We start from the raw sequence: 25,902 nt of genomic DNA, 5'->3' as shown, positions 1-25,902 counted from the left end.
AAATAATGAAATAGAAGTAAACAATATACCAGGTAAATAATTCAAAAATTCAAAGCAGTAGTAATAAAAATGCTAACTGAATTAGGGAAAGGAATAAACAGAGTGAGAGTTTTAACAAGGAACTAGAAAGTATAAAAAAGGATCAGAACTGACGAATACAATAACTGAAATGAAAAACACACTAGAAGGAATGAATAGCAAATTAGGCAATACAGAAGAATGCACAAGTGATCTGGAAGATAGAATAATGGAAATCACCCAATTAGAACAGCAAAAAGAAAATTAAAATTAAAAAATGAAAAGAGTTTAAGAGATCTCTGAGATAAAATGAAGCATACCAACATTCACATTATAGGGGCCCCAGAAGTAGAGCAGAGAGAGAAGGGGATCAAGAACGTATTTGGTGAAATTATGGCTGAAAATTTCTCAAACCTGAAGAAGGAAACGAATATCCAGGTACAGGAAGCACAGAGGGTCCCAAACAAGGTGAACCCAAACTGACACATACCAAGACATATCATAATTTAAAACGGCAAAAGTAAAAGAAAAAAAAGGGAATTCTAAAGGTAGCAAGAGAAAAACAAAGAGTCATATACAAGGGAACCCTCATAAGACTATCTGATGATTTTTCTGAAGAAATTTTACAGGCCAAAAGAGAGTGGGGCATGATATATTCAAAGTCCTAAAAAGGAAAAACCTGCAATCTAGAATACTCAACCCAGCAAAATTATCATTTAGAATTGAAGGAGAGACAAAGAACTTCTCAGACAAGTAAAAACTAAAAGAATTCATCAGTACTAAACCTACCCTATAAGAAATGTTAAAGGGTATTCTCTAAGTGGTAAAGAAAAGGCTATAACAAGAAGAATCTATAGGAAAGAAAAAAATCTCACTAGTAAAGGCAAATATATAGTAAATGCTAAGGATCAAACACTTAAATAAGCTAGGATAAAGATTTTTAGAAATCGTTAAGTATAACTACAATAAACAGTTAAGGGATAAACATGAAAATGTAAAATATGACATCAAAAACACAAAATGTGGGAGAGAGGAGTAAAAAAAAAAAATGTAGATCCTTTAAAATGTGTTTCAACTTAAATGACTACCAGATTAAAACAAGTACATATACAGGTCAGCATATATGAACTCCATAGTAATCACAAATCAAAAACTTACGATACACAAAAACAGAGAGAAAGGAACACAAGCATACAACTAATGAAAAGTATCACACCTCAAGGGAAGAAACAAAAAGAAGAGCACAGAAAAACTACAAAACCAACCAGAAAACACGTAATAAAATGGAAATAAGTACATACCTATTAATAATTACTTTAAATGTTAATGGACTAAATGCTCTAATCAAAAGACAAAAGGTGGCTGACTGAATAAAAAAAAACACCTATCCATATACTGCTTACAAAAGACTCACTTCAGAGCTAAAGACAAACACAGACTGAAAGGGAGAGGATGGTCCCTTTGAAAAGGGACCATCAAATATCTTTTCAAATATCTTTGAAAAGATATTTCATGCAAAGAAAAATGGCAAGAAAGCAGGAGTAGCAATACCCATACCAGACAAAATAGACTTTAAACAAAGTCCATAAAGAAAGACAAAGAAGGACATTATATAATGATAAAGGGATCAATACAAAAAGGATATTACACCTGTTAACATATATGTCCTCGGGCTTCCCTGGTGGCGCAGTGGTTAAGAATCCGCCTGCCAATGCAGGAGACATGGGTTCAAGCCCTGGTCCGGGAAGATCCCACATGCTGCAGAGCATCTAAGCCCATGAGCCACAACTACTGAGCCAACGTGCTGCATCTACTGAAGCCCGTATGCTCCACAGCCCGTGCTCCACAACAAGACAGGCCACCGCAATGAGAAGCCCGCACACTGCGACGAAGAGTAGCCCCCCCACTCGCTGCAACTAGAGAAAGCCCATGCACAGAAACAAAGACCCAACACAGCCAAAAATAATAAATAAATAAATTAAAAAAATATATATATGCCCTCAATATAGGAGCACCTAAGTATATAAAACAAACACTAACAGTCATAAAGGGAGAAATTGCCAGGAATACAATAATAGTAGGAGACTTTAACACCCCACATACATCAACGGACAGATTTCCAGACAGAAAATCAACAGGGAAACATAGTCTTAAATGACACACTAGACAAGTTGAACTTAATGGAATCTATAGGACATTCCATCCAATAACAGCAGAATACACATTCTTTTCAAGTGCACATGGAATGTTTTCCAGGATAGATCACATCCTAGGCCACAAAACTAGTGTCAGCAAATTTAAGAGACTATAATTATATCAAGCATTTTTTTCTTTTTTTTTTTTCAAGCATTTTGTTTTTCTGACCACAATGGTATGAAACTAGGAATCAATTACAGAAAGAAAATGGGAAAAACACAAACACATGGGACTAAACAACATGCTACTAAAAAAAAAACAATGGCTCAATGAAGAAATCAAAGAGGAAATCAGAAAATACCTTGAGACAAATGGAAATGGAAACACATGTTCCAAAATCTATGGGATGCAGCAAAATCACTTTTATGAGGAAAGCTTGTAGTGATACAGACCCTCCTCAAGAAACAAGAAAAATCTCAAATAAACAACATAACTTACCATCTAAAGGACTTAGAAAAAGAACAAAGAAAGCCCAAAGCCAGCGGAGGGAAGGAAACAATAAAGATCAGACAGGAAATAAATAAAACAGAGATGAAGAAACAATAGAGAAAATCAATGAAACCAAGAGATGGTTTTCTGAAAAGATAAACAAAATTGATAAACTTTTAGCCAGACTCATCAAGAAGAAAAGAGAGAGGACCCAAATAAACAAAGTAATAAATGAAAGAGGTGAAATAACAACCAACCACAGAGATACAAAACAATCGTAAGATATACTATGAACAGTTATATGCCAACAAACCAAGTGTTGTCAAGAACGTGGAGGGGGCTTCCCTGGTGGCGCAGTGGTTGAGAATCTGCCTGCCAATGCAGGGGACACGGGTTCAAGCCCTGGTCTGGGAAGATCCCACATGCCACGGAGCAACTGGGCCCATGAGCCACAACTACTGAGCCTGAGCGTCTGGAGCCTCTGCTCCGCAACAAGAGAGGCCACGATAGTGAGAGGCCCGCACACCGCGATGAAGAGTGGCCCCCACTCGCCACAACTGGAGAAAGCCCTCACACAGAAACGAAGACCCAACACAGCCAAAAATAAACATAATAAATAAATAATAAATAAAAATTTAAAAAAAAAAGATTAAAGAATGTGGAGGAACTGAGGCTCTCATACACTACTAGTGAGAATGTATATAATGGTAAAACCACTTTGAAAACAGTTTGACATTTTAAGCTAAATATACATTCTCTATACAATTCAGCCATTATACTTTGTGATATTTACCAAAAAGAAATGAAAGCATATTGCATAAAAATATTTCTACATGAATGCTCATAGCATTTTTATTTGTAATGGGGAAAACTGGAAACAACCCAAATGTACACCAAAAAGTGACCAGATAGGTGGAACCAGAGAGTTGGCACCACACACACTACCTTTGTGGACTGCATGCTCCTTGAGGACAAGGAAATCAAAGCAGAGCAAAGTGCCTGGAACATAAGGTGTGCGCTGTTTCTCATTCAAGTCTGGATTTCTACCCACCAGAGTTATTCAAAACTTAAAATATAAGATTGAGGTATTTATGCCCTGTGTCTTTTTTGCACCTTAATTCACTAGCAAGCATCCCTTGTAACAAGTTGAGAGCCGTGTGGCTGACAGGGTCTTGGTGCTCCGGTCGGGTGTCAGGCCTGAGCCTCTGAGGTGGGAGAGCCAAGTTCAGGACACTGGACCACCAGAGACCTCCTGGCCCCATGTAATATCAATCGGTGAGAGCTCTCCCAGAGATCTCCGTCTCAACACTAACACCCAGCTCCACTCAACGACCAGCAAGCTCCAGTACTGGACACCCCATGCCAGGCAACTAGCAAGACAGGAATACAACCCCACCCATTAGCAGAGTGACTGCCTACAATCGTACTAAGTTCACAGACACCCCAAAACACACTACTAGATGCGGTCCTGCCCACCAGAAAGACAAGATCCAGCCTCATCCACCAGAACACAGACCCCAGTCCTCTCTACCAGGAAGCCTACACAACCCACTGAACCAACCCTACCCGCTAGGGGCAGACGCCAAAAGCAACAGGAACTATGAACCTGCAGCCTGCAAAAAGGAGACCCAAAACACAATAAGCTGAGCAAAATGAGAAGACAGAGAAATACGCAGCAGATGAAGGAGCAAGGTAAAAACCCACCAGACCAAACAAATGAAGAGGAAATAGGCAGTCTACCTGAAAAAAGAATTCAGAGTAATGATAGTAAAGATGATCCAAAATCTTGGAAATAGAATGGAGAATATAAAAGAAACATTTAACAAGGACCTAGAAAAACTAAAGAGCAAAGAAACAATGATGAACAACACAATAAATGAAATTAAAAATTCTCTAGAAGGAATCAATAGCAGAATGACTAAGGAAGAAGAACGGATAAGTGACTTGGAAGATAAAATAGTGGAAATAACTACCACTGAGCAGAATAAAGAAAAAAGAATGAAGAGAATTGAGGACAGTCTCAGAGACCTCTGTGGCAACATTAAACGCAACAACATTCGAATTATAGGGGTCCTGGAAGAAGAAGAGAAAAAGAAAGGGACTGAGACAATATTTGAAGAGATTATAGTTGAAAACTTCCCTAATATGGGAAAGGAAATAGTCAGTCAAGTCCAGGAAGCACAGAGAGTCCCATATAGGATAAATCCAAGGAGAAACACGCCAAGACACATATTAATCAAACTATCAAAAATTAAATACAAAGAAAAATATTAAAAGCAGCAAAGGAAAAGCAACAAATAACATACAAGGGAATCCACTAAGGTTAACAGCTGATCTTTCAGCAGAAACTCTGCAAGCCAGAAGGGAGTGGCAGGACATATTTAAAGTGATGAAAAGGAAAAAGCTACAACCAAGATTACTCTACCCAGCAAGGATCTCATTCAGGTTCAATGGAGAAATTAAAACCTTTACAGACAAGCAAAAGCTAAGAGAATTCAGCACCACCAAACCAGCTTTACAACAAATGCTAAAGGAACTTCTCTAGGCAGGAAACACAAGAGAAGGAAAAGACCTACAAAAACGAACCCAAAACAATTAAGACAATGGTAATAGGACCATACATATCAATACTTACCTTAAATGTAAATGGATTAGATGCTCCAACCAAAAGACACAGACTGGATGAATGGATACAAAAATAAGACCCATATATATGCTGTCTATAAGAGACCCACTTCAGATCTAGGGACACATGCAGACTGAAAGTGAGGGGATGGAAAAAGGTATTCCATGAAAATGGAAATCAAAAGAAAGCTGGAGCAGCAATTCTCATATCAGATAAAACAGACTTTAAAATAAAGACTATTACAAGAGACAAAGAAGGACACTACATAATAATCAAGGGATCAATCCAAGAAGAAGATATAACAATTGCAAATATTTATGCACCCAACATAGGAGCACCTCAATACATAAGGCAAATGCTAACAGCCATAAAAGGGGAAATCGACAGTAATACAATCTTAGTAGGGGACTTAAACACCCCACTTTCACCAATGGACAGATCAACCAAAATGAAAATAAATAAGGAAACACAAACTTTAAATGATACATTAAACACGATGGACTTAATTGATATTTATAGGACATTCCATCCAAAAACAACAGAATACACTTTCTTCTCAAGTGCTCATGGAACATTCTCCAGGATAGGTCATATCTTGGGTCACAAATCAAGCCTTGGTAAATTTAAGAAAATTGAAATCAGACTTCCCTTGTGGCACAATGGTTAAGAATCCACCTGCTAATGCAGGGGACATGGGTTTGAGCCCTGGTCCAGGAAGATTCCACATGCTGCAGAGCAACTAGGTCTGTGCACCACAACTACTGAGCCTCTGCTACATAGCCCGTGAGCTACAACTACTGAGTCTGCATGCCACAACTACTGAAGCCTGTGTGCCTAGAGCCCATGCTCTGCAACAAGAGAAGCCACTGCAGTGAGAAGCCCATGCACTGCAACAAAGAGTAGCCCCTGCTCTCCACAACTAGAGAAAGCTCGCAGGCAGCAACGAAGACCCAATATAGCCAAAAATTAATTAATTAATTAATTATTTAAAAAAAGAAAAGAAAATTGAAATCGTATCAAGTATCTTTTCTGACCACAACACTATGAGACTAGATATCAATTACAGGAAAAAAAATGTAAAAAATACAAACATATGGAGGCTAAACAATATGCTACTAAATAACCAAGACATCACTGAAGAAATCAAAGAGGAAATCAAAAAATACCTAGAAACAAATGACAATGAGAACACGATGACCCAAAACCTATGGGATGCAGCAAAAGCAGTTCTAAGAGGGAAGTTTATAGCAATACAATCCTACCTCAAGAAGCATGAAAAATCTCAAATAAACAACCTAACCTTACACTTAAAGAAATTAGAGAAAGAAGAACAGGGCTTCCCTGGTGGCACAGTGGTTGAGAATCTGCCTGCCAATGCAGGGGACACGGGTTTGAGCCCTGATCTGGGAGGATCCCACATGCCGCGGAGCAACTAAGCCTGTGAGCCACAACTACTGAGCCTGCGCGTCTGGAGCCCGTGCTCTGCAACGGGAGAGGCCCGCGACAGTGAGAGGCCCACGCACTGTGATGAAGAGTGGCCCCCGCTCGCCGCAGCTGGAGAAAGCCCTCACACAGAAACGAAGACCCAACACAGCCATAAATAAATTAATTAATTAATTTTAAAAAAAAGAAGAAGAATAAAAAAACCCCAAAGTTAGCAGAAGGAAAGAAATCATAAAGATCAGATCAGAAATAAACGAAAAAGAAATGTAGGAAATGATAGCAAAGATACATAAAACTAAAAGCTGGTTCTTTGAGAAGATAAACAAAATTGATAAACCATTAGCCGGACTCATCAAGAAAAAAAGGGAGAAGATTCAGATCAACAGAATTAGAAATGAAAAAGGAAAAGTAACAACTGACACTGCAGAAATACAAAGGATCATGAGAGATTACTACAAGCAACTGTATGCCAAGAAAATGGACAACGTGGAAGAAATGGACAAATTCTTAGAAAAACACAACCTCCCGAGACTGAACCAGGAACAAACAGAAAATATAAACAGACCAATCACAAGCACTGAAATTGAAACTGTGATTATAGATCTTCCAACAAACAAAAGCCCAGGACCAGATGGATTCACAGGTGAATTCTATCAAACATTTAGAGAAGAGCTAACACCTATCCTTCTCAAACTCTTCCAAAATGTAGCAGAGGGAAGAACACTCCCAAACTCATTCTACGAGGTCATCATCACCCTGATACCAAAACCAGACAAAGATGTTACAAAAAATGAAAACTATAGGCCAATATCACTGATGAACATAGGTGCAAAAATCCTCAACAAAATACTAGCAAACAGAATCCAGCAGCACATTAAAAGGGTCATACACCATGATCAAGTGGGGTTTATCCCAGTAATGCAAGGATTCTTCAATATAAGCAAATCAATCAATGTGATACACCATATTAACAAATTGAAGGATAAAAACCATATGATCATCTCAATAGATGCAGAAAAAGCTTGTGACAAAATTCAACACCCATTTATGATAAGAACTCTACAGAAAGTAGGCATAGACAGAACTTACCTCAACATAATAAAAGCCATATACGACAAACCCACAGCCAACATCGTTTTCAATGGTGAAACATTGAAACCATTTCCACTAAGATCAGGAACAAGACAAGGTTGCCCACTCTCACCACTATTATTCAACATAGTTTTGGAAGTTATAGCCACAGCAGTCAGAGATGAAAAAGAAATAAAAGGAATCCAAATCAGAAAAGAAGAAGTAAAACTGTCACCGTTTGCGGATGACATGATACTATACATAGAGAATCCTAAAGATGCTACCAGAAAACTACTGGAGCTAATCAATGAATTTGGTAAAGTAGCAGGATACAAAATTAATTCACAGAAATCTCTGGCATTCCTATACACTAATGAGGAAAAATCTGAAAGAGAAATTAAGGAAAGACTCCCATTCACCACTGCAACAAAAAGAATAAAATACCTAGGAATAAACCTACCTAAGGAGACAAAAGACCTGTACACAGAAAACTATAAGACCCTGAGGAAAGAAATTAAAGACGATACAAACAGATGGAGAGATACACCATGTTCTTGGATTGGAAGAATCAACATTGTGAAAATGACTATACTACCCAAAGCAATCTACAGATTCAGTGCAATCCCTATCAAACTACCACTGGCATTTTTCACAGAACTAGAACAAAAAATTTCACAATCTGTATGGAAACACAAAAGACCCCGAATAGCCAAAGCAATCTTGAGAAACAAAAACGGAGCTGGAGGAATCAGGCTCCTGGACTTCAGACTATACTACCAAGCTACAGTAATCAAGACATCATGGTACTGACACAAAAACAGAAATATAGATCAATGGAACAGGATAGAAAGCCCAGAGATAAAGCCACACACATATGTTCATCCTATCTTTGATAAAGGAGGCAAGAATATACAATGCAGAAAAGACAGCCTCTTCAATAAGTGGTGCTGGGAAAACTGGACAGCTACATGTAAAAGAATGAAATTAGAACACTCCCTAACACCATACACAAAAGTAAACTCAAAATGGATTAAGGACCTAAATGTAAGGCCAGACACTATAAAACTCTTAGAGGAAAACATAGGCAGAACACCCTATGACATAAATCACAGCAAGATACTTTTTGACCCACCTCCGAGAGTAATGGAAATAAAAACAAAAATAAACAAATGGGACCTAATGAAACTTAAAAAGCTTTTGCATAGCAAAGGAAACCATAAACAAGATGAAAAGACAACCCTCAGAATGGGAGAAAATATTTGCAAATGAAGCAACTGACAAAGGATTAATCTCCGAAATATACAAGCAGCTCATGCAGCTCAATATCAAAAACACAAACAACCCAATCCAAAAATGCTCAGAAGACCTAAATAGACATTTCCCCAACGAAGATATGCAGATTTCCAACAAACACATGAAAGAATACTCAACATCACTAATCATTAGAGAAATGCAAATCAAAACTACAATGAGGTATCACCTCACACTGGTCAGAATGGCCATCACCAAAAAATCTACAAACAATAAATGCTGGAGAGGGTGTGAAAAAAGGGAACCCTCTTGCACTGTTGGTGGGAATGTAAATTGGTACAGCCACTATGGAGAACAGTATGGAGGTTTCTTAAAAAACTAAAAATAGAACTACCATACGACCCAGCAATCCCACTACTGGGCATATACCCTGAGAAAAACATAATTCAAAAAGAGTCATGTACCACAATGTTCACTGCAGCACTATTTACAATAGCCAGGACATGGAAGCAACCTAAGTGTCCATCAACAGATGAATAGATAAAGAAGATGTGGCACACATATACAACGGAATATTACTCAGCCATAAAAAGAAGCAAAATTGAGTTATTTGTAATGAGTTGGATGGATCTAGAGCCTGTCATACAGAGTGAAGTCAGAAAGAGAAAAACAAATACCGTATGGTAACACATATATATGGAATCTAAAAAAAAAAAAAAAGGTCCTGAAGAACCTAGGGGCAGGACAGGAATAAAGACGCAGACATAGAGAATGGGCTTGAGGACATGCGAGGGGGGAAGGGTAAGCTGGGACGAAGTGAGAGAGTGGCATGGACATATATACACTACCAAATGTAAAACAGATAGCTAGTGGGAAGCAGCTGCATAGCAAAGGGAGATCAGCTCGTGCTTTGTGACTACCTAGAGGGGTGGGATAGGGAGGGTGGGAGGGAGACGCAAGAGGGAGGGGATATGGGGAGATATGTATACGTATAGCTGATTCACTTTGTTATACAGCAGCAACTAACACAACAATGTAAAGCAGCTATACTCCAATAAAGATGTTAAAAAAAAAGAAAAAAACGGGACCAGATAAACAAACTGTGGTATGTCCATACAATGAACTAGTCAGCAAAAATAAGGAATGAACTGCTGATACACACCTACATGAATGAATCTTGAAATAATTATTCTGAGTAAAAGAAGTCAGTCAAAAGAGTACCTACTGCATGATTTCATTTATATAACATTCTAGGAAATGTAAACTAATGGACAGTGACAGAAGGCAGATCCGTTGTTTGGGGGGTGGAGAGAAGCAGGAGCAAAGATGAAAAAGGCGCAGGAGAAAACTTTTGGGGATGATCAATATGCTTATTATCTTGATTGTGGTGATGATTTCACGAATGTGTATACATCAAAATTTATCAATTTGAATACGTTAAATGTGTGTCATTTCTTTAATGTTAATCATACTTCAATAAAGCTGTTAAAAATATCAAGTGACAGAGCCAGTTAACCTCATACCAAAGAGCAAGAAGAGGAAATAAAACTGTCACTAGAAAACTCTTGTTGCCTGAGGTAAACTTCATAAAAAAACTTCACAGAAAAAAACTTATTAAAAAAACTGAGTTTTTGCCTGGAAAACAGATATAAATAGGAAAATTCCTAAATGTTCCACACCAGCAAGTGTAATTTACCAATGTCACAATCTGTCTAAAAAATCTGTTAATTTAAATGCATAAGGTAAAGTCTCTGCCAGTTCTAGCCTCCTTTTTTAGAAAAAAACACAATGAAATATTGAAGAACTACACTCTGAAATTCTCCTGAATAGTAACATACTATGTATTCAGGGTTTTTCAGCTTGATTTAAGCCATATTTCTTGGTTATTTAAATAATACAAATGGAAATAAAACATACAATGAACTATATAACTAAATAGCCAAAAATTTAGTAGTGTTAAGAAAAATAGTGTATCAGTTACCTGAAGTGTTAGGATATTTCCTTGGCTTAGCAGTGTTGTGAGTCTGCAGAGAACTTTTGCATACACAAAAGGACACAGGCAGATGGCATTTCACCTAACATAGAGAGAGCCCTTCAACCTTGAACGCCTACAGGAGGCACTGAAATTGATAGAAACCCACAGATACATGCCCAGGAATCTCGGAAATTCAAAATAAATAATAAATAAATAAACACCCACTTTGGGATTCATTAGGTTGTATTTAGAAAGAAAAAGTAATAGCTTCACAAAATACCGTAATAAAATTTTTCACATACTGAGGTACCCAGTGGCGTGTTGGTAAATGTTCAGTAACTGGCTTGAGGAAAAGGGAGCAAGCCCTGGTTTGCAGCATTTGCCAATTTTTGTGGTGTAAATACCCTCACCGTGGCTGGTTTCGAGCGGATCTGAATTCACCAAAGCAAGCTGGAAAGAGAAGCACACAGTCGGTGCTCCTGAGCTTGCGCACAGCTAGGACAAGCACCCCACTGGAAACATCTCAAGTGTGAATATAAGCTAACTCCAACCCTATAAGAGAAATAAACTAAGTTTCTAGGAAATGCCTGTGTGTTTTATTCTCTGTGGATGACTTTTCAATTCTGAAGCTACCTTTTAACATACATTTCCACTTGAAAAAAAATGATCTTTAGGATGCAGGAGACATTACCCATCATCAAATATTTGAGATTTCTTAATACTGAGGCATTCAACAAATCTGCTTCTTCTTTAACAGGAATCTTTATACATTCAAACTTGATTCAAATTAAATGCTAACTGTGAGTCCCCGAAAAAGTGAAAAGGAAAGGAAACAAACGAGATACAACATTTTCATACCGATTTTAGACAAGGATTAACTTCAGGTAACTTGTTAGTCAAGGGGAGGATGGTTAGGATCAAGTTAATCATCTCTGCCCTCACAGAACTTGCATGCCCCACCTTGAAGCAGAGGCGCGGGGATATGTTTGTAATTTTTGTTTTGGGGGAGGGCTATTTTGCAATAATAGGAATTAAAAGGGGAGATCAAAAGCCATCTTTGAGAAACTTTCTTCAAAGCATAACTTCATAAGGAAAACTAGCAGAAGGAAATAAACTTATCGAACTGGAAATTCAACAAAGAGGGAAAAAGCAAGAGCAACAACAGCTCCAGCATTTCAACACAACTGTAGCAACGAAATAATAAAAGGAGTAACAAAAGAGCAGACATATACCCAAGTTCTGAGTCTGACTGCAGCTGGAGCACTGAGGGGTCTGTGTCCCACTGCAGGGTCCTAATCGTGCAGCACAAAGGAAAAAAGAACACAGAGAATTAACAAAAGGGGAGGGAAACAAACCAAACCATGTCATTCATCAAGGCAATGGCATATACAATGTATACACAGAACAACTCCCCACTTTGTCACCCCGGCAACCCCCAGGAGCCAGGAAGACCCTGTGAATATCAAGTGACAAGAGCAAGTGAGGAACTGTCCTTTCCTTTGAACAACTGTTTGATACTGGAAGCTATGGCTGTTTTCATGGAAGGAAGCCCAGAGCTAAATGTTCAGATATTCATCCACTCACACACACCCTTTTTGCTTTTGTTTCATTCTACACTGGAGCCTGATTGATTTCAGCATGTAAACTGCTTCATGTATACCCCAGAGCCCAGTCACACCTGGGAGCAACAAGCATCTCCCATGCAATGATGAGAATCAAATGCAAGGGTACGAATGGGCCACAGCAGGAGCATCTGGGGAAGTCTGGCCAGGTAGAACACGACTGCAGAACCAGGAGAATAACTGGCTTCCTCGGGTCAGTTACTGCAGATACAACACATTGGATTTCGAGGCTCATGGGTATTTTGTTGTTTTTTATTTATATATTACACCAAGATGGTGACCAGCAATAATATCATTTGTCTCTAAAGATGCCAGGGATATCTTACACCTTCTAAATATTTCACAAGAGATAGCACAAGGTATCAGTAGTTACCAAGGTTACCAACAGTTATCAATTTCCCTTGTTATTTCTCCATCACATAAAAGGAGATAAGTAGCTCTTCCACTCTGTGCACACAAGGACCTTTCTCAGGCAGTACCTTTAAATTCCCTGCACGTTAAGTAATTACAGGTGAGTCAGGCATAAAGGTACCTGGTAGACAACCAATGGACAGTAGGGACTTTGGGGTCAGGCATCTGAGACTCAAATCGTGCCTCTGGGACTTACCAGCTGTGTGACACTGGGCATGTTGCTTAAGTTCGCAACCCCTGCACCCTTTTACTTGCTGAGTGTGGCCCACAGACCAGGAGCATCAGCACCTCAGGGAGTTTGTTGGAAATGCCAAGACTCAGGTCTCACCCGGACTCACTGACTCCACACTACAGTTTAATAAGGCCCCAGGTGATGTGATTTGTGGGCACCTTGAAGTTTGAGAAGCCCTGCTCAGTTTCCTTGTCTGTAAGGGTTTACCATGACTTATGAGACAATTCATGACCTGGCTTGCAGCTATCTTCCCAATTTATCTCTAAGTGCTGCCCCCCTCCCTCACTGTGTCTTCCCTGATGTTCTTCCCCCAAAGAGCTGTGTGGCTCATGCCTTTGCTTGTTTCTGTCTTTTGGCTCAAATGTCACCTGCCCAGAGAGGCTTTCCTTCTCTCACCACCCTACCCCAAGCAACACTACCTTGTCACTCTTCATCCCGTTCTCTTATCCTGCTTTACTTTCTTCATAAAGTATCTTTACCTATGATTTTATTATACATCAGTTTATTTATGACTGTTTGTTGTTTAACTCTGGACTTAAGCCTCATAATGACAGGAGCAGCTATATCTCCACATTATAGGGATACAGGCCTAGACCCATGCCTGGCATGCATGTTTATATAATACAGTATTAGTTGAATGAATGGATGGATGGATGGACTGTCTCTCTCTGGATTTCTATAGGGACTACATGCAACTATACCTATAAAATACAAAGTAATTATCTGATAAACAGTAGCTGCTCTTACTATATACCACATCCACTATAACTACTCCCAATGTTTCTTTGAGTCAGTGCCCCACGTATGTAAAGATCCCACCTAAGCTCCTCCTGCAGAAGTATCGGAATGCAGTTTCATAGCTTCCCTTATTAGTTCTGGTCGTGCCCTTGTCCTCTTACCTAAATGCACTGAAAGATGACAGCTAAAGTGAGAACACAAATTGGCCATTGTTTCTTAGACCAGTGCTTCTCAAACTTTAATGCACAGATATCTGGGAACATTGTTAAAAATGCAGATTCTGATTTAGTAGGTCTGGGGTGGCCTGAGATTCTACATTTCTAACAGCTCCAAGGGGTGCAGATGCTGCTGGTCTGTGGACCACACTTCGAGTAGCAAGGTCTGGATTTAGATCAGTAGTTTTCAAATTCTCACATGGGTCAGAATAACCTGGAGGGACTGTTAAAATACAGATGCTGATCCTCTACCCCAGAAATTTTTATTTCAGTAGCTCTGGGGTGGGGCCTGAGAATTTGTTTTTCTAACAAGTTCCCAGGTAATGCTAACAGCTGACCCTGGAACCACCTTTAGAGAATGACGGGGCTAGACTATTGCTTCCATTAGTCAGCAGGCAGAAAGCATCTCTGGTCCTCAAATACATCAGTACCTAAACCAGTGATTAACTCAAGACTGGCCTAAGGCCCAGGCTATTTTCAAACCAATTAAATCAGAATGTCTCGGGTGGGACCCAGGCATCTGGATTTTTTAAAACTCTCCAGGTGATTCTCATGTGCAGCCAGTGGTGAAAACTACTGCTCTGCACTCATTCTCTGTCCAAGGAAAGCAACTCTTCCTGGCCCTGCACGCTGATTCCATCACCTCCTTTCAAATCGGGGAAGTAACCGAAGCCATTACAGTGATTCATCCTTACTGTTCATGTATCGCTGGGGATCAAACCTTTTATCTTTATGGGTATTTCTTTGGCTATAGACAGAAGAGCAGCCTCTGGCTCTGGATGACTGTGAGAAGCATCCCCTCATAAGGAATGGGATCAGCTCCTTTGCCCTCAGGTTTCTGATGGGACAACTTTTATTGGCCTTTTTTTCGTTCCTCCTAGGCCGGTGAAGAATGTGGTAGCTCCCAGGTGGTCACAGCTATTCTGTTATTTATCCAACAGCTCACCTGAACTCACTGTATCTTTAAAGAAGTAAAAACGATGATTCTCTCAGAATCACTCACTTAAGAAGTCCACAGATTAGCAGTGTGGAGTTTGCATTTTACTCAGCCAGAACAACAAAGGAGGTCTATGGCACTAACCCACAACGTCCTGCCCTCCACCCCAGTCACACATGTGTTACTCAGTAAAAGAAATCATAGTCATTGCCATTAGCGAGCGGTGTGGTAAGGAGTCAAGCCGAGGGTGCTATCAAGTGTGCTCGTTTTTTCTTCTCATTTTTCCCATTATTATCCGTGGAGTGGTCAGACTTACACAGAATGCACTTTTTCTTTGAAAAGGAACTTAAAGTCAGTACACTGAATAAACAATGTGTTTCCGAGGGTAGCCTAGGAATGTGTATTAAACGTTTGCTGAATTCCTTCTGTGCAAACTTGCAGAAAAACTTCCCTGTAGATGGCAGCACCTTGGAGAGGGCCTCACCTCAGCCTAGGGGTCTTGGCTTGTGATCTGGGCTCAGCTCCACTGTGTGTCATCAGGAAAGTCTGCTGTCCTTAGCAAAAGGAGGGTGCAGGCCTAGAGGCCCTTTAGGGTTCTTTTCTGCCTGATATGTTAAAATGTCAGATGACTATTAAACTGCCTTTCTGCTTTCTCTTCTCCAGCTGGAATACTTTTCTTTAACCAACTCACATAGTTCTTACTTTTTAACCATCTTATCATCAACTTACTGTATCATTGAAAGTACAATGATGGTTTCCCCACAGCTTCTTGGACAGTTTGAAATCTTGCCAGGTAGTTTATTTTTTAAATGAAAGAAGTAGTAAAATTGTAAGTAAATATATGTGAAGTTAATATATTATCACAAAATATTTTCATATAGAAATCACCCTGTTTACTATAGTAATTAGTTCTAGTTATCAGTCCTCTCTGGAATGGACCAATCAATGCATGCAGGGACAGAATATTTTTATAAAAATATTCATTTAACTGTTCAATAAATTCCTATTAAGAGCCTAATATGTAAAGTACTGTGCTAGAGGATTAAAAGAACCCCTAAGGAAACTGCAACTCTTATGTGGAGATAAAACATATAAACAGTTTAGCAGAACAAGGCAGAAAGTAAAACAAGCCATGTAAGCACCACAGGTATGCTGTGGGACATGGGACTTGCACTTAAGAATCTTACATTTTAGTAAAGGAATGAGACCTGTGAATCTTTATACCTAATGATATGCATACTGATAATATATATAAGGAAAAAAGTAGTTCTAATCACTTGCCCAGGGCCTGGCAAAGTTTAAAGTTTCAATCAATGTTAGCTGAAAAAAATAAGTAAATGCCATAGGAAAGATTAATACTAATGATAGCTATAATTTCCTTTCAGTGAGTGGTTATTCTGTGCCAGCCAGCCAGGCACTGGACTATACTTTCATTATCCTTTGGAAGCCAGAGCAGGGAGACACCTTCCCTCTTGAAAAGATCAGAGATTCCATTCGACCTGGTTTTTGAAAGATGGAGCAGAATTGGGACATAACAAACTCATTTTTCATCAGTGCCTTGTTTATTTTAGGCAGCTGAGTTAGTCTACTAGTTCTAATAAGACTTCTAGATCTAGTAAGTTGTATTTTAGATGCCAATTTACCAATTTGTCATGAGAACAATAACTGCCAGGCAGAGCAATTATACAAGCCTGACAAAGTCTTCTCCCCTTGAAGACCAGCTTCCTGGGAAGCCAGACAACTTTAGCAGCATCTTTAGAATTAGAACAAGTGAAGCCGAACGTTTAACTATTACGGCTTCTCCCTGTCCTATGCCCATGTCCACATTTTTCAGCAAGACTAGACATACCTCCCTCACTGCTGCCAGAGCCTCCATTTTCCCTAATTTCTTGGGATGACCAACAGAACCTGTTTTGATGAATGTAATCTTTCTTTAATCCTGTCAATTAGATTTTGTTCAGTGTTCCTGTCTGGGAAACCATCTTGGTTTTGTTTGCTTATTTTTAAGAGTTGTACTTGTCTGCTCTCATCAATTGTAGGTTGATTTCTTAGGTTAGCTCTCTGAGGGCCCAACGGAGGATCTCTTTCATATGGAACCTGCAATTTGCACAGATCCTGAATAACCCAATAATTCCTTACCTAATCTGGCATCATCATGGCTCTATGGTCCCATGGTTGGATCGGCAGTTCTGGACACACCGTTTAAGGTCACATTTCCTAACTTTGTTTCAAAATTCTAGGTACAGAAGCTTCCCACACCATGGAAAATAATCATTCACCTATTTGATCCTAAACATGCCAAACAATGTAGGCTCTGGCATCTCATCTAAAAAGGCCTACCATGTAACAGTTTATAGTTTGGGGAAAATTTGTTTTTCAATATTTCTTTAAAAAAAAAAAAAAAGAATAAGCAAAATGCCAAAATTCTTCAAACTCGCAGTGATCTATTAAAAGACTAACAGAACTTTATATTTTAAACCTTTTAACAATTCATCACTATCCAGCTTCTTAATAAAATTCTCCCTACAGTGGCTCAATTTTATTTGCTCAGTTTCAGTTTATTAGATAGAGGGAAGTGAAAATTCAAACAAAACAAACAAAACAAAACAATCCCTGGCCCTCTGCTGAAAGTATAACTTAGGAGTAAAAGACATGATGTCTGTTTTGTGTAACCTTGTTCTCTGATGAGTGGTTAATTTCTTCCTGTTCAGCAGCAAGTTAGTGGTTTCCATTCTTCTTCCCATCTTTTTTAGACTCCAGAATAGACAGCCTTAATATTCTTCCCTTAAAGAATATCTTTGCTCTTACCTTTTTTTTTGGTTTTGGTTATAAGAAAGAGATGTCTGATAAATACTTGGAAGGCAGTAGTAAAGAACTGTCATTTGTAATGCTAGCATTCAATGCGGCTGAGGCACTCTCATATACTGCTGGTGGCATTTTAAATTAGTACAGTTCTTTGGGAAAGCAATATGCCAATATGGAGCAAGAATCATAAACACAGAATTACTCCAGGACTCGTTTCACTTCCAGGAACTCAGCCTACGGAAATAAAATAACACAAGCAATAATAACAAAAATGATGATGATAACAATGACCTCCAAATTATCAAATCCCAAGGCTAATTCTTCTTTCTCAGCCTTGACCTCTATGATTCTGGTGACTATTGGCTCCTTCATAGCATGTTATTTCTTTTAGTTTTCCTGACCCTAAAAATCTTGTTTCTTTTCCTCCTCTCTCACTGTAACTTTGGAAGGGTCCTTATTCTGTCCATCCCCGTAAAGACAGACATTCCCCAACCAGGGTTATTTCTTTTCCCCTCACCTCTATACTCTAACTGTAGGTGATCCCAAAGATGTCCACGTATCTTCAGCAAAAAGTAACCCCAATGCCCTCATCACCCTTGAACTCCAAGTCCCACCTTTTCACGTGCTTTTTGGACATATCCATCTGTAACACCAAAGCCATTTCACCCTTCCTTGTCTCATCTGTCTTTCCTTTCCTTCTCTATCGCCACAGTCCTCATTCAGACCTTCGGTCCTTTTTACCAGACCAATGGTTCCCCCAAACTCGTCTGCAAATCTTGAAAGCATTATAAAAAGGCAGTGGCCCAGATCTCAACTCAGACCTGTGCCCTAGGTATCTGTGTTTTTAATAAGCTGCCAAGTAAATTCAATAGATAGCCACCAGATATGGAAGCCAGGAATCTGAACTATCTCCAAGGCCATACTTGACCCCCAGACTCTGATCTCTTTTCACACTGCCTCCTTCACATGCATTCTACACCCCATACTCTTCCTTCCTCCACCATTTTCCTTTGTTTTTGCCTCTCCCATTATCTGGAATGTCCTTTCTCCCACCTCTTCTTGTCCAAAGCATAGGCACTATTTAAGGCCCAGCTCAAATGCCTTGCTCTCTAAACATATTTGTCCTCAATAACCTCATTCACAAATAACTTGTCTCTCTATGGGACAAGAACGGAGAAATGCCTGCACCTCTTATTTCAGTTCTCTTTGCCAACCTACAACCCACTTGACCTCAATAGTAGCCCTGCATCACGCTTTAAGGCCAAGTCTGAAGATGGTCTAAAGGATGTAATAAGCACTGTTACAAAGCCCAGGGGCCTCAGCATGAAGACAAACACACTGTTAGTCCTACCCTACCTTTTTGCCCTGATCCCAGTAATTGGACTTCTGCCTTGTTTCTATGAGAAATCCTTGCCTTGTACCTCAGTCCTCTAACCACTGCCAATGGTTCCCCTTGAGTAAAGTCCACCTTCCAGCAACTAGCCCAGCAACCTTGAACTACCCTGCTATTACCTGGGTCCTTATCTCTCCACTCATCCTGCACCCATCCTATTCAGTTTTTTGCAAGCTGTGCAAGCGTGCACACACATGCACACAAACACACACATCAATAAACATTTACCAAGTACCTAATATGTGTCAAGACTCTAGGTAGGGTAGTAATGAATCAAAAGCACTTGTCTCACAAGAATATACAAGTTAATTACAGATGATCTAGGAATAATGCTTTATGACATTATTGCTCATCTCTATGAGTACAAATATTTAAGAGCTGTAACTACATAGAAACATTTCCTTAGATGGCTTCAAATTAAATATGTCAATTTACTGGAAGTGGGATCTTTAGAAGTAAGAAGAATTCCTCCATCTTTGTATTCCTTGCAGGTCTAGCATTTATTGTGTGTCGTACAATAAATTCTCAACTATTTATTGAATGAATGCGATGAATGAATGAACAAATGAATGGTCTTTACCTGCCTTTTCTGCAGATGGGTGTGAATTGTGAGGGCAAGCTGATTCCCAAAGAAATAGTTTTTATTTTCTTTATTAAAAAATGAGAGAATAAATCAGGGCATGTCTGCCTAACTCCCTTCATCTCTACCAAGCCACTTACACAGAACTCAGTCTTCTATGGCATGATGTCACCTCATGGTGCCAGGAGAATTTTCAGGCTCACTTCCCCACTGAAGAAGGACAGCCTATCTTGAAACTGCTGACCTCAATGCATGAATGGATAAAGAAGCTGTGGTATGCACACATATATATAATGAAATATTATTCAACCATAAAAAATGAGGAAATCCTACTGTTTGTGACAACATGGTTGGACCTTGAAGACATTATGGTAATTGAAATAAGTCAGACAGAAAAAGACAAAACTGTATAATCTCAGTGATATGTGGAATCCAAAAAAACCAAACAAACTCATAGCAAAAGAGATCACACTTGTGGTTACTAGAGGCAAAGGGTGGGGAAGCGGGAATTAGATGAAGGGGGTCAAAAGGTACAAACTTCCAGTTATAAGGTAAATAAGTACGAGGGCTGTAACATACAATGTGATGATTAAAGCTAACACTGCTGTATGATATACAGGAAAGTTGCTAAGACAGTAAATCCTAAGAGTTCTCATTGCAAGGTGAAAATGCTTTTTCTTTTTTCTTTTTTTCTTTCTTTTCTTTTTATTGTATCCATATGAGAAGATGGGTGTTAGCTGAACCTATCGTGCTAATCATTACGCAATACATGTAGATCAAACCATCATGCTGTGCACCTTAAACAGTGATGTATGTCAATCATTTTTACATAAAACTGAAAAGAATGCTGACCATAATGCTAGTTTGTGCTGAGAATGAAAAGAAGTCCAGCTACCTTCTCTACCAGTTGAACTTAGCAACTTTTGTTAGTCCCTGAAGCAACCACCTTGGAGCTCAAATTTTCATCTTCTTCTTTTCTCTTTAAGGTGGAGAGATCTCTCGAGGGCAGAATACCGAGCTCCTCTGAGTCCCACAGTTTTTCTGGACTCTTGTTCACATGTCTCCTCTGTCAAACAAATCACTAGTCACTCATCAGATAAAGAAAACAGTTTGGGCCGATGTGAGCATAGTGCCAAACAGAAAATCTCCAGTCAATGTCATCCCCAAATTCTTTTTCTAAGAGCCATTTCCAAAAGTAATACAGTGAATAATAAGGACATTTTAAAATCCATCACATCACTCAATCTGTCAGAATCATTAACGTGATGTCAATTAATTAAGAATGACATTTAAATAATGAGTTAATGTTTTACTTCCCAGCCTCAATGATTTCCTTACTTTGGTCTGGCAATGACAATGATAAAGATTTTTTCCAGTGTCAGGAGTGAAATTGGAACAGTACAATACACACTTATACCAGGCTCTTTTTAAAAAGCCTCTTTCTTCATTTACTGTGTGAGAATCTTCCCTCTGTTGGCTAAAGCCCTAACATGGAGCTCTGATACGGGCCACACTAAGCCGTACAGGGAGTCCATCTGAGCTGGATTCAAAAAGAAATGCAAGACTTCCCATCACAGAGCAAGGATGTGTTTTCCCCAAATCTTATACAGAGGACCTGCTGTCAAGCAAGCAGTCTCTCTAGAAGAAATCTCAGCAACCCCTTGCTAAAAATAGATGTTTACCCTATAACTATAACCATATGGGTATATACAGTACTCTCTGCCTGAGACACAGTGACAGGATATCAACAATTTTTAACTAATCAGTCTATGTGCTACACAAAGAGAAAACCCTATAGTGTACACTTTATTTTAATTTCCAAAGAGACTGACTTTTAATCAGCCTCGAATCAGTGATTTCAGTCTCCCTGAAGTCCAATTAGCTGATAGCATCCTGTCAACTTCTCTTTACATAATGATCATTTAAGGAATTTTGGATGCACAAAATCTTAATAGTCATTAAATTTCCCCCAAGGTTTTGCATTATTGAATTGTACTTTTTCACCTTTACTAAAACCTCCTTACAGTCTTCCCTTTAGCTTCTGATTCATCAGAGCACCTTAAAAGATAGTGATGTTTTCACCAAAGAGTTAAAAATCCTTTGAGGTTCAAGTAGTGCCAGAGAATCCTATGGAGTCCAATTGTGGATGAATTTAAAAGTCCTGAGGATTTTCTGTCGGGCATTAAGCCCACGTGGTCCCTGAGCACATTTTCCTCTCCTCAAATTCCAAGAAAAAAGTGGTGACCAGGTGCAGCCAGCACAAGTTGACCGCGAATAAATTATTCTAATTTCCTTATTTGTGAGTTCAGAGTTCACTAGGCAGTAAGTAGATCGGGGAAAGGCAGAGTTTATCAAATACCTGAATTTTACCCAAAGTATTCTGTCAACATGATACTTAATATTAACTATATGGAGACCTAATGTTCAAACTGGACAGGAGAGGATCTGCAGACATCCGTCCCAGTTCTGATCTGGAGTACACATGAAGCTGGAAGCCTGAAAGACCTCTAATCCACTCTGTACCTTTGTTCTCCTGTTAAGTGTTTCAGAAGACATTTCTTCTGTTGCTGCATCTAAGGTCCCCTTGGGAGGGGCTTCACCTCTCTAGAGAAAATCTATGGATATAAGCGTTTTGGTTAATAGGTGCTGATAGCTGGGAAGAAAGGCATCAATTTTAAATATAATGGGATTATGTTGGGAGCAACTGGGGAAATTTGAAGATGGTATAGATACTAGATAAGATGAAAATGTACTGAAATGGAAAAATAGAGATACCTGAATAGAAAAGCAAGTTCAACAGTTTGTACAGTATGGTATCATTTATCATATATATGATGACATATATATTGTATGAAAGAATATACACTAAGGTATTAAGAATGCTAATGCATATTCTCTGTAGGAATACGATTTTTTTCTATTTTTACTTGTCTATATTTTCTAATTGTATAAAATGAACTGATATTGTTTCTATACTAACAAGAGATTATTAAAGATAAAATGCGGGGGTACTTGAGTGTCCTTGATTGACTGGAAAGTAGAACTTAGTGATGGTGTTAAGGCTATAGAGGGTCCAAAAGGAAAACAGAAATCAACTGTATTACTATCTGTCCACCCCATGCCACTTGTCACAAAAGACAAGCATGAATAATCTTCCCTATGACTATTTTTTTAAGGATGTTACGGGATGAGTGTTATTGTAACAAGAGATTGCACAATACGTTATCACAATGAGACATATTTTATCTCTGAAATCATTGTGAAAGTCTTCCTCTTGAATCAGGTTTGGGACAGTGTGTAGCCTATACTCTGGTATACAGTAAACTTTATGATGTCAATACTCTCCCAGTTTCCATAGGCCAGTGCAGCCTCTAATTTAGTTTTGTCACTGAGACGCCTAAGGAATCTCAGCCAAACATGAGAAGATCCCTAGTGCAAAGTCCCTTGTGAGCCATCCATGTGAATAAGAATAAATGTGGGCTGAATGATTATCACTTAGATTCATTTCTGGTTGAATATCTGAAGGTTAGGGATTAAGGGCTGGGCTAAATCAAAGTACGAAAAAAATAACAGTAATAGCTAAAACTCACATATACTTAATATATGCCAGACTCCTTTCCAAGTGCTTAACAGATATTAATTTGTTTAATCACAGTAACCTTACGGAGTAGGTTGTGTATCACTTACATCGACTGTCGTTAGAGCTGATGTAGGGTTGAGGTATAGATTGTGGAAACTTGTATCAACCTGCCCAGGTTCAAACCTAGCACTGTAGCTATGTCCTGTGTGAGCTTGAGAAAATTACTTATTCTCTCTGTGTCTCAGTGCCCTGATCTGTAAAAAGCAGGAGGATACTTGATTCATTCAACAAACATTTAATGAATACCTACTATATGGATACAACCGCAAATATCACTTACTCCCTGCTCTCAAGGACCTGTCATTCCCTGAGGAAGAGAGATATGTATTCAACTAACCATAAGTCATTCTTGTTTGAGAGCTATAAAGTGCTACTGCTTCACTCTCATGTATAAAGGATGTAAGCTGTTGGTTTGAAATTAATATTCTTTATCATATTGAGGAAAACATTTCTATTCCTAGTTTACTAAGTTTTAAAATATGGGACTAGATGTTTAAGTTTTGCAAGTACCATTTCAGAATGCACTGCAATATTTACTTTTCCCTCCTTGATCTTTTCATAGGCTGAAGTATGGTAACGTATTTTCCTATACTAAAATATCCTTGAATTATTTAATCAATCCCAATTTTTGAGTCAATATCCCAAGCATAACATTGTATCCTTTTAGGGCTTCCCTGGTGGCGCAGTGGTTGGGAATCTGCCTGCTAATGCAGGGGACACGGGTTCGAGCCCTGGTCTGGGAAGATCCCACATGCCGCGGAGCGGCTGGGCCCGTGAGCCACAATTGCTGAGCCTGCGCGTCTGGAGCCTGTGCCCCGCGACGGGAGGGGCCGCGATAGAGAAAGGCCCGCGCACCGCGATGAAGAGCGGTCCCCGCACCGCGATGAAGAGCGGTCCCCGCACCGCGATGAAGAGTGGCCCCCGCTTGCCGCAACTGGAGAAAGCCCTCGCACGAACCGAAGACCCAACACAGCCAAAAATAAATAAATAAATAAATAAATAAATAAATAAGAAAATCCTTTAAAAAAAAAAAAAAAAAAAAAAAAAAGATTCACTACTAACATTTAAAAATTAGAAAATTTCACATAAAAAAAAAAAAAAAAAAAAAAAAAAAAAAAAAAAAAAAAAAAAAAAAAAAAAAAACATTGTATCCTTTTAATATTGTGTTGGATTCCAGTTGCAAATAGTATGTTTAGGATTTTTTTCATCTACATTTATTTGTAAAACTAGTCTGTCAAATTTTTTATTAATAAATTGATTTTTTTGAAACCCAAGAGCTTGTTCTTTTGTCCAGTATATTTAAATGAGCAATGATTAATTGGTTCTACAAAAACTAATTAAGAGAAAGAGAAAAGTACCACAAATGTAAGTTGCAAATGAGAAGCAGGCCATAACAACAGAAGCAGAAATTGGAACACAAATAATGACACTGTAAGTTTAAAAATTAAATCACACTAGTATAATTGAAAAATTATTAAATATATCTACTCTATTCACTCAATTTAGAAAATTTACTTAACTGCTCTTAAAAATCAATAAAAGAAAATTTTGTTATACTTGATTTTTTAAAGTACTATTTTAACCTTTTCTTTATAATAGGGTACATTAAGTATGCCCATTTCCAAATTAACCACTTACAGGGCTTATATAAGAAATGTTTCCCAATTTTGGCTCTGTAAAGAAAATTGTAGTTTTGGTTTGAAATGTTGGCAAATGAATGACAGAATTTATGTGCCCCTTTAGGTAGGACCAGATATGTTGATTTGACTCCTAAGTTATCTTCTGAAAGATTTTCCATTTTTCAAAAGGTCCAAATTCTACACAAATATGTAAATTTATGACTATAGAGTTACATTCTTAGGAATCACCAAGTTTTTTCTCAGCCTCATGTTTTATGAAGTGTTAGAGTTAATAGTAACTGTTTTCAAAAGATGTTTCTTCTACAGAAAAAGACATTCCAAGTGGAATTTTAAAAACTGAAATATAACATTCTTCTGAAATTTAACTCTCATATATATTTCATGGAAGCAAGAACATAAATTTGAGTGGAATGTTCCTAAGTTCAAAACAAGGGCAAGATTTACTAAGCTATTCCTAATGCCTTCTCCTCAAGCCAATTTTATGCTTAGTTTTTCTGAAAATCATCATTTCCTCAATGCCAGTTTCCTTGCATTTCTATGAAACCTGCACTTAGCAAGGGAGATACTCATTGACTTCTAGTTGCCTACTCTTGCCAGAATGTTCCTATAAAGAACTGAAGCTAGTTGGAGTTTGTGTGGGGTAGGAGTAGTAGACAGCGCCTCTTCCAAAGTGATTAAGT

The 25,902-nt window shown here is 38.6% G+C and overlaps 1 protein-coding gene across 5 annotated transcripts in view; it reads right to left on the bottom strand.

The window, feature by feature from the left end:
• The window catches only part of DYNC1I1 (dynein cytoplasmic 1 intermediate chain 1), a 336,428-nt gene that overhangs the window by 259,476 nt on the left and 51,050 nt on the right, over positions 1 to 25,902 (bottom strand). For 3 of the 5 annotated variants that reach the window (XM_057550171.1, XM_057550172.1, XM_057550175.1), the window contains one exon: positions 12,242 to 12,301. The exons of the other annotated variants lie outside the window; for them this stretch is intronic. In XM_057550171.1, coding sequence (XP_057406154.1) covers positions 12,242 to 12,301 — 60 coding nt within the window. The remainder of the gene's footprint in view (positions 1 to 12,241; positions 12,302 to 25,902) is intronic. 5 annotated transcript variants of the gene reach the window in all.

The sequence above is a fragment of the Balaenoptera acutorostrata genome, chromosome 7 (genome assembly GCF_949987535.1).
Source record: "Balaenoptera acutorostrata chromosome 7, mBalAcu1.1, whole genome shotgun sequence".
Classification (NCBI taxonomy): Eukaryota; Metazoa; Chordata; class Mammalia; order Artiodactyla; family Balaenopteridae; genus Balaenoptera; species Balaenoptera acutorostrata.
This window is presented reverse-complemented; position numbering and strand designations above follow the sequence as displayed.